The sequence below is a fragment of the Dreissena polymorpha genome, chromosome 7 (genome assembly GCF_020536995.1).
Source record: "Dreissena polymorpha isolate Duluth1 chromosome 7, UMN_Dpol_1.0, whole genome shotgun sequence".
Classification (NCBI taxonomy): domain Eukaryota; kingdom Metazoa; phylum Mollusca; class Bivalvia; order Myida; family Dreissenidae; genus Dreissena; species Dreissena polymorpha.
Genome location: NC_068361.1, coordinates 14,415,283 through 14,434,351, shown reverse-complemented (window position 1 = coordinate 14,434,351; position 19,069 = coordinate 14,415,283). Strand labels below are relative to the sequence as shown.

At 36.3% G+C, this 19,069-nt stretch overlaps 2 protein-coding genes across 4 annotated transcripts in view; one reads left to right on the top strand and one right to left on the bottom strand.

Annotated features, from left to right (window-relative positions):
• Nucleotides 1–19,069, top strand: part of LOC127839340 (BTB/POZ domain-containing protein 6-A-like) — a 170,368-nt gene that overhangs the window by 140,947 nt on the left and 10,352 nt on the right. The gene's annotated exons all lie outside the window — the stretch shown is intronic.
• Nucleotides 5,732–9,383, bottom strand: LOC127839344 (uncharacterized). The gene is made up of 2 exons (XM_052367685.1): nt 8,237–9,383; nt 5,732–6,581 (listed from the first exon to the last, which is right to left on the bottom strand). The coding sequence occupies exons 1-2, from the start codon at nt 8,667–8,669 to the stop codon at nt 6,511–6,513; spliced, it is 504 nt and encodes a 167-aa protein (XP_052223645.1). The 5' UTR covers nt 8,670–9,383; the 3' UTR covers nt 5,732–6,510.

Sequence of the window (19,069 nt, the reverse complement as noted above, 5' to 3'; positions counted from 1 at the left end):
CTTTCTGTCTTTATGTCTAAATCCTTTATTGGAATATTTATTGGAATATAAGGCTATTATAAATTTCATGAGATTAACTGTGTATTTAACTAGTGTCATGTTCAGATATTTCTATTAAATTATCCATTCTGCGACTGCAAAGGTAAGAACTTCAGATGTTTTACTTTTGAAAAATGTAGGCCTAAATCCTTTTATTGGAATATAAGGCTATTATCAGTTTCATGTTAATTTATTGGCTTCATTTAATTTCAATATATAACCAATTGTAATTGCATGAGTATAGTGTATGCATAAAAAGACCTACGCTTGACATTTATCTGAAAATTTGCCACTAATTTAAACTAATTCTTTCTTTTTTAAAAAAAAGGTAAATATAGTCGTTTGACAGTAACGATACAAATGTCTGAAATGCATACTAATGTAAATGCATAAAACTTAGGTCGGAACGATTGTTTGTATATCTACCACATAGCATATACATTATTTTAACCCATTATATTGCATTATCGTTTTTCTTACAAATAAAAAACAATAACTGCGTGTTTTCAAATGCATTTGGTGTGTAGTTAATTGATTTTTGTTTCAAAAAAAATAAATGCACGCCCTACCATAGACATATATAGCACCAACATTAAGAACGTTATATGCAATTTATGATTTACCAAAGACGCGGTTGCAGGTTTTTATCAAAATACTTCATTGTACATGCAGTCCTTTTACATGGTAGTGTATTTCTTTTATGAGCATGTACGCGTCTTTATTTCATGAAATGATTCATAATTGATAGCCAATTATGAAAACATGACGTTAACTTGAGCGCGAGATTGTTTATTTGAGTGTGAACATTGCAGAACTGCATAGATCACACGGAACAGGCACCTAAATAACAGTGTCAAATTTGCGGATCCCTAGTCACATATTAATGAGATACATGTTTTGAACGTTTGAACAAAGGTGAATTGTGAAGAAAGCCCAATACTAGTAGATAGAAATGCACATGTATTAATAAAACACTTGATAGCAATCGAATTTTATTACATGTTAGGAACTGTTTAATAGTAGTCATTTTTGTCCCTATGCAAATGCCAGCTTAAGAATTCCCTTTATTTCAGTGCTTTTACATGATTGTTTACATGCCATATACTGGACTAATTTAAGTAAAGTCAAATAGCGGTACAACGGATAGTCAATGGTGATATGGACTCGTTTGTGGTATCGCATCTTTCTTGGTATAGCATTCTCTAGATTTGCAATCTGTGTGTATGACATGTAGCATTCATATCTGCCTGATATAACGTTGCCTGATATATTTTATATCATGGGCAAAGGAAAGTTTTTTTTATCAGTCAATGATAGGAGGTAGGTCATATTACTCGAATCAACTATAAAGTAATCATTTGTAGGAAAATCGAATCAGATTCAACACAACAAACAATTCGATACCAAGATGTCATATATTTTAAACACAAAATGCAACACAAACAGCAAAAAAACATTTTGTACCTATATTAAGCGCACATGCTCATGACGTCATTATTCACGTCAAACGACAAAATCGTATTCTTTTTAGCTTTTTAGCGATTTTTTATGATTTCTTTAAAATCAGGGACGTAAAGGTATGATTAACAAAAAAAAAACGGTTACTGCCTGGTCTTTTTAACCAGGTTTTTCGAAGGAAAATAATGGTTATTAGATTTGCGAATATCGGTCGGCGGGCGGGCTGGCGAGCGGGTGGAACAAGCTTGTCCGGGCCATAACTTTGTCGTTCATTGTGAAATTTTAAAATCATTTGGCACATTTGTTCACCATCATTGGAGGGTGTGTCGCGGTAAAGAATTACGTCGATATCTCCAAGTTCAAGGTCACACTTTGAGTTCAAAGATCAATAATGGCCATAGATGAGCTTGTCCGGGCCATAACTATGTCATTCATTGTGAGATTTTAAAATCATTTGGCACATTTGTTCACCATCATTGGACGGTGTGTCGCACGAAAGAATTACGTCAATATCTCCAAGGTTAAGGTCACCACGACTAAAAAAGTTCAGTTTGACTTGTCTTCCTTTATCAGACTTTTTTTCAAATTGAAAACCTGGTTTTGTGACAATTTTGTTCATTGTTTTTAATTTTGTCACACAATTTCGTTTACCGTTAATGCAGTCTTTGAGAGCCTCGTTATAAACAACATTTATTATAATATTATCGCTGTCTTTGATTTAAAACTTATATTTGATTATTCGAATGTATATATGGATATAAAGTAGTTACCTGCCCAGCTCACCATAGACTACAGCAGAACAAGGATTGCTTTTTTCTCGCAAAATATCGCGAAAGATTTCTTTTTATAAGTTTACAAGGGATATAAGGACAATACATTGAACACAAATAAAGATAAATACTTATAAACAATGTGACCCCTTGGAACGGTCAATGCCAGACATTTGGTCTTAAATCGGTTAAAAGGCGCGCCGATGTTGATTCTCACCTTACACTTGATAAAAAAACGCAATCGGTGTCTTGTTTATGTTCTCACGCGCTTAAAGCCGCACACGTTGAAATGAAAGTAAATTTAAGTATTAATAAGAAACATATTTTGTCTATGCCAATTAGAATATAGCTGGTGGTTACAAGGTAGAAATCCGTATTTTCGCGCTTTAAAACTTATAAAAAAATCGCGTTTGTTACAATGGACGTATACGTCTAAAAATCCTAATTTCGGGTTTAAAAGCGCTACCGTTTGAAAAAATAATAAAAAACTTGCTAACCGGCTATAGATTTAATTGTATCTATGCCAATTAGAATATATCTGGTGGTTACAAGGTAGAAATCTGCGCTTTTCAACTTGAAAATAATCACGTTTGTCGAAATGGACGTATACGTATAGAAATCCTACTTTCGGTTTTAAATTATAAAAATAATAAATTACTTGCTAGATTTAATGACAATTTTGCACACTTTCAAATCGCATCGATATGTATTGATTAACATGTATTTCATTTCAATGTGTACGGCTTTAAGAAATCGTGCGAAGATATGACACATTTCACACAAATATCATAGAGTCAATATAATATTGTATGCATCATAATTGAACAAGCAAAACAACCCTCTTGACAAAGAAAATCGGTAAAGTATGTTCGTGTATGTAAAGTCATCAATCAAAATAGGAAAACTTATCAACCGTTTGTAACGCATTGCATGGGTTAATTCGCCTATACTTGTATTACATGTACTTACATATCGTTTGAAATTTCGAGAAACACGTCGCTATTCTATATGTAGTTCTTGATAATATACTTTCATGTGAACAGAAAAAAGCATCGTACGCCATGTGAGTGGGGTATTCTTTCACACGTACAAGCATTGAAACACTCGATCACGAATATTTCAAATTTTGAAAAAAAAAAGTAACTTTTCTTTATGAAGTTTTTATTCTATAATGTTCAATGTTGTTAACGACTTTTAAATTCCGTACGTTGTGTGTGAGGGTTTTAACACTCAGAAAGATTACATCGACAAACGGACGCATACGCAGGATTTATATTATTATAGAAACAAAAAACAGACTTTTGATTTGTATGGTGGCTTATGCCGCCATGTCATTCTGATGTGTTTGCAGGTAAAATGACGAAAACACGACAACACGCAAGCACAAATTTTTTCGATTATTTGTGTGGGGGGGATTTCGCGTGTTGACAAAAAGACAGAGGCGCCAACACGACAAATTTGTACTCGCAAGAACAAAAACAATGTACATAGATTTATCGTTCTTTCGTCCATTTATTTCTTGAGTTGGTGCCCCTTATATCTCGTGTTGTTTTATTTGAAAGTCGAAAACACGCGAACAGGAGAGAACGACAAAATATGCCTGCCGACACGAGAGTGATGGAATTTGTCTCTATTTCGTGGTGACGCGTTGGTGGGTTTGAAGGTCATCAAAACGACACATATGCGCGCTGATACGACAAACTACGTTTGGATGTCAGGCTAGCGCAGTGATTGGAACATTCGCTTCTAACCTATGCGACCTGGGTTCAATTCCCGTACCCGGCAGCATGTGAATTTGGTCGGTGGTTATTAGACCGGACAAAATGGATTTCCTTAGGGTACTTTGGCTTCACCACACAACACAAGACTTCACCAACTCGAAAAACATTCATTAGCATTGAACTAGCTGGAAATATCATCTATAATTCAAAGTTTGACCCAGCTTTAGTGAGTTTAGCTACCGGTAGTTCATTAGGTATGAGTGCTGGGACTCCGGTTCGACCCATAATGTAACCTCTGGCTTGAAACGGATCTCATAAAATTCGAAATACTCAAAAATACACAAATTACGTGTGTCATCTTCTCGCGGCGTGTATATGTGTCGTTCTGGCGCGGTTGCGGTTTGTTAACATTGTCAAAACGGGAGAACGACAAATGTAATATGTTTCCTTCCTGTGGGTGCATTTGTGACTTATCTTACTATCCGTTTAGACGTCAGTAATGGAAATTTCATTATTTCGCATTATTTTCTTTATTAATACCGGGATACATTAGAAATGTTAATGCATCCGTTAATTGCACTGACATGGTTATGTGGTTTTCAATGTTGTAACTTCCCGACAAGCGAAATCATTAAGGCTTGAAGCAACCGGGTGTCCTTCAACAATTACACGCGGCTATTTTAATATAAAAACTACCGTAAATAAATATCATACAATAAAATAAAATAAATACATAGAAAATGGCATCGGTATTAATGTAAACGCCGATTGTCTTAAGTAACGGTCATTCTTGTTTCAACTTCTATGGGATTTATATCATTAAGTCAGTCAAGCACTTTTGTTTTATATACATCGCGTATTTAACTAATCATAAATTCCTGAATCATTCTTAATGGCTTTCGAATTTTTAAATCAAATCTACTCGCAAGATAAATTATTTATAATGTAGTCGACGACAGTAATTGTATGTATTTATGTATTGCCCAAGGTCGGGGGAGAGATAACAGTCTAGGTCAAACTCGATTATGGGAAAAAGGGAAAACAGAAAACTATGTTTGAATGAAAACTGGGCATTTATTATAAATGCCATAAACTGACAAATACATGATTACGTTATACATAATCAAAGCAAACATATTATAAATGTTTTCCATATTGTACATAACTGGGAGGCAAAAAACCGCCGACCCAAAGACTAGAATCATACATGCATTCAATCAAAATTGGCAACTTTGAAGGCTAGAATGGCATAATTGCAAATCAAATAAAACAATAGAACTTAAAAGGCTATAATGTAAAGCAAAGTAAATCATTTAAATATCTTGCAACTCTGTAAAACACATATAACTAAAATAGCTAGAATGTAAGCATGATAAACTAAGAGGAGGAGGCATGGGAGGAGGTGGATTTTAAATCAGTGAAAATTGACGTGAAACTACTCACGTCCAGAATTATGCAAAGACTGGCTTCTCGAAAGTTCCAAAACTGCTAGTCTATCAAAGCTTATTCTAACAGCTTTTTAAATGTCAAACATCTATTCATGAACTTAATTTGCTGCAGTATAAACAATAGCATGGTAAAATTAATGCTCTTTCAACAGAGTGTGTTAATGTAAACAATCTGGCAACACAATGTTTATATAAACTTTATGGTTAAATGCAATTTCCCTTCAGAACATTCCCGGCTAAAACCCTTACTAAACCGTGACACACACGTATAAAATAGAGTGGGGAGGCCAATGACATAAAAAAATGATGTTGGCATAAAATGTTATTTATGTATTGCCCAAGGTCGGAGGAGAGATAACAGTCTAGGTCGAACTCGATTATGGGAATAAGGGAAAACAGAAAACTATGTTTGAATGAAAACTGGGCATTTATTATAAATGCCATAAACTGACAAATACATGATTACGTAATACATAATCAAAGCAAACATATTATAAATGTTTTCCCTAATGTACATAACTGGGAGGCAAAAAAACGACAAAAGGGAACCGCCGCCCAGTACATGTACAACCTATACAGAATAAATGGTCAATACTAGTAGACAGAAGGCAATGTAAATGATCATAAATATAGATAAAGGACATGCCCATCCATGACAAAGACCACATATGATACATAAGTGGTTATTGTTAACAACTTTGGAGACGAAATATACGAATTACAAAAAATACTGACAGAAAAATAATATACAGCTGTATAACGACAACTGCGGACCATTCTGCTCCCAATTGTTCGTATTATGCAAGCACATTTATAACAAATAATCATATTTACATTGACTGTCACTGGTACCCGCACTTCTTTACTGTGATATAATACTATAGTTTGTACAATTGCGGCTTCAAACTGACATCATTTAAGACAAATTTCGTGACTGTGGCCTTAAACCATCAGCCAAAACAAAGTACACAGCAGTTACTGTGGCCTTAAACCATCAGCCAGGTCAAAATTTCAAACTGTGGCCTAAAACCATCAGCTAAAGCAAATGTTTCAACTGTGGCCTTAAACCATCAGCTATGTTCTGTACGTTATTATGTGACAATCATTGAAAGTCAATATCATGGCTGCGGCGTTGACCGACAGCACTGAGAAGGTTGGCAATGGCATTCAGTTCTCTTATGATATTGTTTAAAAAGATCTGCTGCCTAAAACCAAAAGATCTTAAAAAACATCAAGGAATTTTCATGTGGTCAAAAATATGAAAAAAATTGATCTGCTGCCTATGACCTCAGATCATCTGAAAAATTAAGATTAAAGATTCAAATATGTAAGCAGAGTATTGTTGCGACTTTATCTTGATTTATATAGGGAGAGCCGAGGGGCGGATTTATTTTAGGTATGCGTTGGTCTTCCAGCGACCTAGCTTCTGTATTTGTGATACGGACATATTGGAATTGTGAGCATGAGTAGCACCACCAATGCGAAATGAATGGGCTGTAAAGAACGTTGGATCCATGTTGTTTGCTAGAACACACATACGTTAGACCGATCTGAAATACGTGGTAGAAACTGGTTGATTGTTATTGTCTCTAAATAGCTGGCCATTACTGGGTGGTGATATGCGTAAATATCTCATCAACGCGTGAACTGGACATAACCTTTTGTTTGTTTGGCGTGCAAGGGGAATAATAGAGACTTGGCCTTGCGAATGTTTATAATTGCGTAATGTAATGGAGATCGAAATAACTTGTGACTGTTTATATTTCAAGTTAATGTCTTCCCGTTTAATGGTGTTTTGAAAACCTTTCGGTGAATGTGCCAATTCGCCGACCCGTAATAGTCCGAAAAAGGCTACTAAGAACATAGCTCGCATGAGAATGTAAGAGTATTTGTCTGTTTAAGTGTTTTTAAGTGATTGAATGATATTTCCTACATTGTGAATTGTAAATGGACGGCGTGTGTCCAGTTGCTTATGGCGTCTGAGCCCATGTAACATCTTCTTTACAATCAAAGACTCTGAAGGAGATGCCCAGCCGTGGAGCTTGTGAATGTAGTTAAGTGCTGAGGTATATGAAGTTATTGTTGTTGCCCTAAGATTACGTTCGTGGCAAACAACGATGAACTGAGCAAGCTGCTCAGTAGACCCAGGGAACAATAGAGAATTAGAGTAATAGGTATCAAGAAAAATTCCTGTAATGTTTGATTGCATTTTTATGGCTAGTTTTGATTGATGGAGCAAGGGAAGAATCTAAAATATAGAAAGCTGCCCTATTAAATGAAGCATGAGAAGGTCCTGTGGAACAGGTGTTGGATTTGGTTCCATGTAAGGCGCCAGAGCTTGAAATTTCTTGATATGTAAACGAGAAAGCAGATCTAGTAATATATTGTATTTACCCGGGATGTGTTCATCCCTCAGCAATATATTATACTTCATGCCGGCTAACACAAGTACTATACATTGATTTCTCTTCTTAAAACCCCAAATTTCTAATGAAAGAGTAATGGGTAAAAGCTCTTTGAATGTTATGTCGTAGGGAGACCACAATGTAGGCCATGTACCATAAAACCAATGGGACTGAAAAATTACAGCGAAACCTAGAGAACCTGAGGCGTCTGTGTGTACGTGTAATGTATATGTCGTCCAGTTGGAGTGTAAATTGCGGAGTGGACGGATTTTGCGATGACGGCAGCAGAAACGCCATATCCACAAACTTATTCTTCCAAATAAGTTTGCGCGTCTTACTTTTAATTTGATTAATGATTGGAGTGCCAATGGGTTCTGCGAACTGAATGCCATTACCTGCCAAGGAATTTGTGTGTTGAGACACGGCCTGTTGTAAGCGTGGGAACAGATAGTGATCGTCTTCATCCGAATCGGAGTCTGAAGAAGAGTCTGAATCTACTGGTAGATGCGGGGGAACTGCTAGCATGTGAGGACTCGCAGATGAGGATGTTTGGACACCAAGCGTTGTTGCTGTACTTGGAGCAGCTGGCAAACGAACCGATGTTTCTTCATCACTGCTGAAGTTGTCATTCACATCGTCATCTAGATTGGCCTCCAGGGGCAGAATGTTTTGAGTCTTTTGTTTTTTTGGGCCTTTGCCTTTTATTGAGGTTGGGGCATCATTGCTTTTGCGCGTGTGTGCTTGTTTTTGTCCGGAACAACAGGTACACGCCGAATGCGTACCCTTCTTAGGACGACTGGTACGTTTCATGATCTGAAATGAATGCATGATTAACTGTAAGAGATGAAACTATTTCGAGGGCATAATCCGTGGAATGCATTATAGTCTTGTTTGTAAGAAAACGTAAAGTTAAATTGAAACTTTATGTATTGAACCATATGTATGAATCTATAGCTCTAAATTTGGTAGACTAAAAGAAACTCCACCTTCATAAGTGTTAATTCACAAGACTATTTTTGACCTTGATATTGTGTGTTGCGGAATCCGAAAACTAGCCGTATGATTACAACAAAGGCGTAAACTTTAAAATAATAAATCTGACGCTAATTAACATGTCAAAAAATAAATTAAAGTAAGCGAATTGTCGTGTAAACAACATTTGTGAAATTCACACCTTCATGGTATGTAAAACTAAACCATAAACGCTCTGCGTAACATAAATTGCATGTAGGCATATAAAATGAACCATGTATCTACACATTCTGTGTGGTGTATAAAATAACACTCATAAACATGGCCAGCAAAGCTAAACCATGATAGTAAAGCGTGAGTTATGAAACTAAGCACGCATACGTGGAGAATAACACTAAACATGTGTTCGTAATTTGCGTGTGATGTGTTAACTAAATCACACAATCATAGCCAGCAAAGCTGGTCAAGCTAATCTATGATACAAAATTAAGCGTGAGCTATGAAGCTAAGCACGCTTTCGTGGAATATAAGACTAAACCATGTAATTATAATTTCCGTGTGATGTTAATCACACAATCATAGCCAGCAAAGCTGGTCAAGCAAATATATGATACAAAATTAAGCGTGAGCTATGAAGCTAAGCACGCTTTCATGGAATATAAGACTAAACCATGAAATTATAATTTCCGTGTGATGTAAATCACACAATCATAGCCAGCAAAGCTGGGCAAGCTAATCTATGAAAGAATGTTAAGCGTGAGCTATGAAAAGAAGCACGCCTACACGGAATAGAACACTAGACCATGTATTTGTAATTTTCGTGTGATGTGTAAACTAAATCACACAATCATAGTCAGCAAAGCTGATCAACGTAATCTATGATATAAAGTTAGGCGTTAGCTATGAAAGTACGCCTAGATGGATTGTGAAAATAAAATATGTACAGAATTAGTGTGAAATGAAGACCAAATCACACCGTACTGACATTGTTGGTATGAATTAGAGTGTGAACTCTTTAATAAATGAGATTCACTAAAAAATAAGGACACAAACGTTACAGCAATTCTTGCATAAAATTAAAAAAGCAAGAACACTTCAAATGTAATTAAGAACATTGTAATATAGCCACATGCGCGATGTATTTGTATATATATATATATATATATATATATATATATATATATATATATATATATATATATATATATATATATATATATATATATATATATATATATATATAGATATATACATAATATAATTATAATTATATATACTGAATAGATAATTTTCTTTTGAAATTATCTATATCTGAGAAAAGGAAAGATAGTATCATACGTATCTTATGAATGGAAAATAGAACCCTTCAGGGCGGCGACCACAGCAGCTCTGACATTTGTAATGAGGCGGAGCTGACCGGCACTGGACAGGTGACAACCATCGTCTGCAAAATGTTGTTGTTTGGAAGCAGGAGACCAAAACCCCTTCATACGCCATAGGTATGAACGACCATGACCAGTGCAATTGAGCATCTCTATCAGATGGGAATTCAGATCGTCAACACGTGCATTGAACCAATCCACGTCGACTGGATATCTTGTATGAGATAACGGAACCTGTCTGTGTAAAACTTGTAACACTATGACTTTTCCCACTCCAATCACAAACAAAAGAGTGTCTATTAAATTCTCAATATCCCGAGCAACACTTTTCGGAGTAACATCCGAATTGTAGATGTCGATTGTCCCAATGATCAGCACAAGAATGTCTGGGCTGAAATCACAAACAACTTCCAGATGTCTCCTCAATTCCTTTACTGTAGCGCCCGGGAATCCGGAATATTGAACAAGAGCATTTCCTTGCAAGTTTAAATCGTGACGCTGTGAGCTGTCATTTTGAATGTAGTCTTTTAGCCTTTTGACAAAAAAATGACCAAAAAGTTGCACTTTGAGGCCCTTGACCACAGCCATCTTTACCGGAAGAGAATGTTCTTTGTTCCGAAATTCCTTTGTTGGTGTACATCACGCCATCGTGACTGATCCCACCTTTTCACTCAAATTTTCTGTAGAAAACGGGGTCGCCGCCCCAAAAGTTGATATGCAAAGTATTCCTTATACCAGAGTTCAAAATAATACGTACAATTATAACCTTTTATTTGACATAAATTACAAATTTTAAATCAGTGAAAATTGACGTGAAACTACTCACGTCCAGAATTATGCAAAGACTGGCTTCTCGAAAGTTCCAAAACTGTTAGTCTATCAAAGCTTATTCTAACAGCTTTTTAAATGTCAAACATCTATTCATGAAATCAATTTGCTGCAGTATAAACAATAGCATGGTAAAATTAATGCTCTTTCAACAGAGTGTGTTAATGTAAACAATCTGGCAACACAATGTTTTTATAAACTTTATGGTTAAATGCAATTTCCCTTCAGAACATTCCCGGCTAAAACCCTTACTAAACCGTGACACACACGTATAAAATAGAGAGTGGGGAGGCCAATGACATAAAAAAATGATGTTGGCATAAAATGTTATTTATGTATTGCCCAAGGTCGGAGGAGAGATAACAGTCTAGGTCGAACTCGATTATGGGAATAAGGTAAAAAACAGAAAACTATGTTTGAATGAAAACTAGGCATTTATTATAAATGCCATAAACTGACAAATGCATGATTACGTAATACATAATCAAAGCAAACATATTATAAATGTTTTCCCTAATGTACATAACTGGGAGGCAAAAAAACGACAAAAGGGAACCGCCGCCCAGTACATGTACAACCTATACAGAATAAATGGTCAATACTAGTAGACAGAAGGCAATGTAAATGATCATAAATATAGATAAAGGACTTGCCCATCCATGACAAAGACCACATATGATACATAAGTGGTTATTGTTAACAACTTTGGAGACGAAATATACGAATTACAAAAAATACTGACAGAAAAATAATATACAGCTGTATAACGACAACTGCGGACCATTCTGCTCCCAATTGTTCGTATTATGCAAGCACATTTATAACAAATAATCATATTTACATTGACTGTCACTGGTACCCGCACTTCTTTACTGTGATATAATACTATAGTTTGTACAATTGCGGCTTCAAACTGACATCATTTAAGACAAATTTCGTGACTGTGGCCTTAAACCATCAGCCAAAACAAAGTACACAGCAGTTACTGTGGCCTTAAACCATCAGCCAGGTCAAAATTTCAAACTGTGGCCTAAAACCATCAGCTAAAGCAAATGTTTCAACTGTGGCCTTAAACCATCAGCTATGTTCTGTACGTTATTATGTGACAATCATTGAAAGTCAATATCATGGCTGCGGCGTTGACCGACAGCACTGAGAAGGTTGGCAATGGCATTCAGTTCTCTTATGATATTGTTTAAAAAGATCTGCTGCCTAAAACCAAAAGATCTTAAAAAACATCAAGGAATTTTCATGTGGTCAAAAATATGAAAAAATTGATCTGCTGCCTATGACCTCAGATCATCTGAAAAATTAAGATTAAAGATTCAAATATGTAAGCAGAGTATTGTTGCGACTTTATCTTGATTTATATAGGGAGAGCCGAGGGACGGATTTATTTTAGGTATGCGTTGGTCTTCCAGCGACCTAGCTTCTGTATTTGTGATACGGACATATTGGAATTGTGAGCATGAGTAGCACCACCAATGCGAAATGAATGGGCTGTAAAGAACGTTGGATCCATGTTGTTTGCTAGAACACACAAACGTTAGACCGATCTGAAATACGTGGTAGAAACTGGTTGATTGTTATTGTCTCTAAATAGCTGGCCATTACTGGGTGGTGATATGCGTAAATATCTCATCAACGCGTGAACTGGACATAACCTTTTGTTTGTTTGGCGTGCAAGGGGAATAATAGAGACTTAGCCTTGCGAATGTTTATAATTGCGTAATGTAATGGAGATCGAAATAACTTGTGACTGTTTATATTTCAAGTTAATGTCTTCCCGTTTAATGGTGTTTTGAAAACCTTTCGGTGAATGTGCCAATTCGCCGACCCGTAATAGTCCGAAAAAGGCTACTAAGAACATAGCTCGCATGAGAATGTAAGAGTATTTGTCTGTTTAAGTGTTTTTAAGTGATTGAATGATATTTCCTACATTGTGAATTGTAAATGGACGGCGTGTGTCCAGTTGCTTATGGCGTCTGAGCCCATGTAACATCTTCTTTACAATCAAAGACTCTGAAGGAGATGCCCAGCCGTGGAGCTTGTGAATGTAGTTAAGTGCTGAGGTATATGAAGTTATTGTTGATGCCCTAAGATTACGTTCGTGGCAAACAACGATGAACTGAGCAAGCTGCTCAGTAGACCCAGGGAACAATAGAGAATTAGAGTAATAGGTATCAAGAAAAATTCCTGTAATGTTTGATTGCATTTTTATGGCTAGTTTTGATTGATGGAGCAAGGGAAGAATCTAAAATATAGAAAGCTGCCCTATTAAATGAAGCATGAGAAGGTCCTGTGGAACAGGTGTTGGATTTGGTTCCATGTAAGGCGCCAGAGCTTGAAATTTCTTGATATGTAAACGAGAAAGCAGATCTAGTAATATATTGTATTTACCCGGGATGTGTTCATCCCTCAGCAATATATTATACTTCATGCCGGCTAACACAAGTACTATACATTGATTTCTCTTCTTAAAACCCCAAATTTCTAATGAAAGAGTAATGGGTAAAAGCTCTTTGAATGTTATGTCGTAGGGAGACCACAATGTAGGCCATGTACCATAAAACCAATGGGACTGAAAAATTACAGCGAAACCTAGAGAACCTGAGGCGTCTGTGTGTACGTGTAATGTATATGTCGTCCAGTTGGAGTGTAAATTGCGGAGTGGACGGATTTTGCGATGACGGCAGCAAAAACGCCATATCCACAAACTTATTCTTCCAAATAAGTTTGCGCGTCTTACTTTTAATTTGATTAATGATTGGAGTGCCAATGGGTTCTGCGAACTGAATGCCATTACCTGCCAAGGAATTTGTGTGTTGAGACACGGCCTGTTGTAAGCGTGGGAACAGATAGTGATCGTCTTCATCCGAATCGGAGTCTGAAGAAGAGTCTGAATCTACTGGTAGATGCGGGGGAACTGCTAGCATGTGAGGACTCGCAGATGAGGATGTTTGGACACCAAGCGTTGTTGCTGTACTTGGAGCAGCTGGCAAACGAACCGATGTTTCTTCATCACTGCTGAAGTTGTCATTCACATCGTCATCTAGATTGGCCTCCAGGGGCAGAATGTTTTGAGTCTTTTGTTTTTTTGGGCCTTTGCCTTTTATTGAGGTTGGGGCATCATTGCTTTTGCGCGTGTGTGCTTGTTTTTGTCCGGAACAACAGGTACACGCCGAATGCGTACCCTTCTTAGGACGACTGGTACGTTTCATGATCTGAAATGAATGCATGATTAACTGTAAGAGATGAAACTATTTCGAGGGCATAATCCGTGGAATGCATTATAGTCTTGTTTGTAAGAAAACGTAAAGTTAAATTGAAACTTTATGTATTGAACCATATGTATGAATCTATAGCTCTAAATTTGGTAGACTAAAAGAAACTCCACCTTCATAAGTGTTAATTCACAAGACTATTTTTGACCTTGATATTGTGTGTTGCGGAATCCGAAAACTAGCCGTATGATTACAACAAAGGCGTAAACTTTAAAATAATAAATCTGACGCTAATTAACATGTCAAAAAATAAATTAAAGTAAGCGAATTGTCGTGTAAACAACATTTGTGAAATTCACACCTTCATGGTATGTAAAACTAAACCATAAACGCTCTGCGTAACATAAATTGCATGTAGGCATATAAAATGAACCATGTATCTACACATTCTGTGTGGTGTATAAAATAACACTCATAAACATGGCCAGCAAAGCTAAACCATGATAGTAAAGCGTGAGTTATGAAACTAAGCACGCATACGTGGAGAATAACACTAAACATGTGTTCGTAATTTGCGTGTGATGTGTTAACTAAATCACACAATCATAGCCAGCAAAGCTGGTCAAGCTAATCTATGATACAAAATTAAGCGTGAGCTATGAAGCTAAGCACGCTTTCGTGGAATATAAGACTAAACCATGTAATTATAATTTCCGTGTGATGTTAATCACACAATCATAGCCAGCAAAGCTGGTCAAGCAAATATATGATACAAAATTAAGCGTGAGCTATGAAGCTAAGCACGCTTTCATGGAATATAAGACTAAACCATGAAATTATAATTTCCGTGTGATGTAAATCACACAATCATAGCCAGCAAAGCTGGGCAAGCTAATCTATGAAAGAATGTTAAGCGTGAGCTATGAAAAGAAGCACGCCTACACGGAATAGAACACTAGACCATGTATTTGTAATTTTCGTGTGATGTGTAAACTAAATCACACAATCATAGTCAGCAAAGCTGATCAACGTAATCTATGATATAAAGTTAGGCGTTAGCTATGAAAGTACGCCTAGATGGATTGTGAAAATAAAATATGTACAGAATTAGTGTGAAATGAAGACCAAATCACACCGTACTGACATTGTTGGTATGAATTAGAGTGTGAACTCTTTAATAAATGAGATTCACTAAAAAATAAGGACACAAACGTTACAGCAATTCTTGCATAAAATTAAAAAAGCAAGAACACTTCAAATGTAATTAAGAACATTGTAATATAGCCACATGCGCGATGTATTTGTATATATATATATATATATATATATATATATATATATATATATATATATATATATATATATATATATATATATATATATATATATATATATAGATATATACATAATATAATTATAATTATATATACTGAATAGATAATTTTCTTTTGAAATTATCTATATCTGAGAAAAGGAAAGATAGTATCATACGTATCTTATGAATGGAAAATAGAACCCTTCAGGGCGGCGACCACAGCAGCTCTGACATTTGTAATGAGGCGGAGCTGACCGGCACTGGACAGGTGACAACCATCGTCTGCAAAATGTTGTTGTTTGGAAGCAGGAGACCAAAACCCCTTCATACGCCATAGGTATGAACGACCATGACCAGTGCAATTGAGCATCTCTATCAGATGGGAATTCAGATCGTCAACACGTGCATTGAACCAATCCACGTCGACTGGATATCTTGTATGAGATAACGGAACCTGTCTGTGTAAAACTTGTAACACTATGACTTTTCCCACTCCAATCACAAACAAAAGAGTGTCTATTAAATTCTCAATATCCCGAGCAACACTTTTCGGAGTAACATCCGAATTGTAGATGTCGATTGTCCCAATGATCAGCACAAGAATGTCTGGGCTGAAATCACAAACAACTTCCAGATGTCTCCTCAATTCCTTTACTGTAGCGCCCGGGAATCCGGAATATTGAACAAGAGCATTTCCTTGCAAGTTTAAATCGTGACGCTGTGAGCTGTCATTTTGAATGTAGTCTTTTAGCCTTTTGACAAAAAAATGACCAAAAAGTTGCACTTTGAGGCCCTTGACCACAGCCATCTTTACCGGAAGAGAATGTTCTTTGTTCCGAAATTCCTTTGTTGGTGTACATCACGCCATCGTGACTGATCCCACCTTTTCACTCAAATTTTCTGTAGAAAACGGGGTCGCCGCCCCAAAAGTTGATATGCAAAGTATTCCTTATACCAGAGTTCAAAATAATACGTACAATTATAACCTTTTATTTGACATAAATTACAAATTTTAAATCAGTGAAAATTGACGTGAAACTACTCACGTCCAGAATTATGCAAAGACTGGCTTCTCGAAAGTTCCAAAACTGTTAGTCTATCAAAGCTTATTCTAACAGCTTTTTAAATGTCAAACATCTATTCATGAAATCAATTTGCTGCAGTATAAACAATAGCATGGTAAAATTAATGCTCTTTCAACAGAGTGTGTTAATGTAAACAATCTGGCAACACAATGTTTTTATAAACTTTATGGTTAAATGCAATTTCCCTTCAGAACATTCCCGGCTAAAACCCTTACTAAACCGTGACACACACGTATAAAATAGAGAGTGGGGAGGCCAATGACATAAAAAAATGATGTTGGCATAAAATGTTATTTATGTATTGCCCAAGGTCGGAGGAGAGATAACAGTCTAGGTCGAACTCGATTATGGGAATAAGGTAAAAAACAGAAAACTATGTTTGAATGAAAACTAGGCATTTATTATAAATGCCATAAACTGACAAATGCATGATTACGTAATACATAATCAAAGCAAACATATTATAAATGTTTTCCCTAATGTACATAACTGGGAGGCAAAAAAACGACAAAAGGGAACCGCCGCCCAGTACATGTACAACCTATACAGAATAAATGGTCAATACTAGTAGACAGAAGGCAATGTAAATGATCATAAATATAGATAAAGGACTTGCCCATCCATGACAAAGACCACATATGATACATAAGTGGTTATTGTTAACAACTTTGGAGACGAAATATACGAATTACAAAAAATACTGACAGAAAAATAATATACAGCTGTATAACGACAACTGCGGACCATTCTGCTCCCAATTGTTCGTATTATGCAAGCACATTTATAACAAATAATCATATTTACATTGACTGTCACTGGTACCCGCACTTCTTTACTGTGATATAATACTATAGTTTGTACAATTGCGGCTTCAAACTGACATCATTTAAGACAAATTTCGTGACTGTGGCCTTAAACCATCAGCCAAAACAAAGTACACAGCAGTTACTGTGGCCTTAAACCATCAGCCAGGTCAAAATTTAAACTGTGGCCTAAAACCATCAGCTAAAGCAAATGTTTCAACTGTGGCCTTAAACCATCAGCTATGTTCTGTACGTTATTATGTGACAATCATTGAAAGTCAATATCATGGCTGCGGCGTTGACCGACAGCACTGAGAAGGTTGGCAATGGCATTCAGTTCTCTTATGATATTGTTTAAAAAGATCTGCTGCCTAAAACCAAAAGATCTTAAAAAACATCAAGGAATTTTCATGTGGTCAAAAATATGAAAAAAATGATCTGCTGCCTATGACCTCAGATCATCTGAAAAATTAAGATTAAAGATTCAAATATGTAAGCAGAGTATTGTTGCGGCTTTATCTTGATTTATATAGGGAGAGCCGAGGGACGGATTTATTTTAGGTATGCGTTGGTCTTCCAGCGACCTAGCTTCTGTATTTGTGATACGGACATATTGGAATTGTGAGCATGAGTAGCACCACCAATGCGAAATGAATGGGCTGTAAAGAACGTTGGATCCATGTTGTTTGCTAGAACACACAAACGTTAGACCGATCTGAAATACGTGGTAGAAACTGGTTGATTGTTATTGTCTCTAAATAGCTGGCCATTACTGGGTGGTGATATGCGTAAATATCTCATCAACGCGTGAACTGGACATAACCTTTTGTTTGTTTGGCGTGCAAGGGGAATAATAGAGACTTGGCCTTGCGAATGTTTATAATTGCGTAATGTAATGGAGATCGAAATAACTTGTGACTGTTTATATTTCAAGTTAATGTCTTCCCGTTTAATGGTGTTTTGAAAACCTTTCGGTGAATGTGCCAATTCGCCGACCCGTAATAGTCCGAAAAAGGCTACTAAGAACATAGCTCGCATGAGAATGTAAGAGTATTTGTCTGTTTAAGTGTTTTTAAGTGATTGAATGATATTTCCTACATTGTGAATTGTAAATGGACGGCGTGTGTCCAGTTGCTTATGGCGTCTGAGCCCATGTAACATCTTCTTTACAATCAAAGACTCTGAAGGAGATGCCCAGCCGTGGAGCTTGTGAATGTAGTTAAGTGCTGAGGTATATGAAGTTATTGTTGATGCCCTAAGATTACGTTCGTGGCAAACAACGATGAACTGAGCAAGCTGCTCAGTAGACCCAGGGAACAATAGAGAATTAGAGTAATAGGTATCAAGAAAAATTCCTGTAATGTTTGATTGCATTTTTATGGCTAGTTTTGATTGATGGAGCAAGGGAAGAATCTAAAATATAGAAAGCTGCCCTATTAAATGAAGCATGAGAAGGTCCTGTGGAACAGGTGTTGGATTTGGTTCCATGTAAGGCGCCAGAGCTTGAAATTTCTTGATATGTAAACGAGAAAGCAGATCTAGTAATATATTGTATTTACCCGGGATGTGTTCATCCCTCAGCAATATATTATACTTCATGCCGGCTAACACAAGTACTA

What these genes read in the sequence shown, in the direction of transcription:
- LOC127839344 (XM_052367685.1), bottom strand. Translation starts at nt 8,669, where the DNA reads ATGCATTCATTTCAGATCATGAAACGTACCAGTCGTCCTAAGAAGGGT. An exon ending in ACACACAAATTCCTTGGCAG is followed by an intron (nt 6,582 to 8,236) that starts GTAATGGCATTC and finishes CAACCTTCTCAG; the next exon opens with TGCTGTCGGTCAACGCCGCA.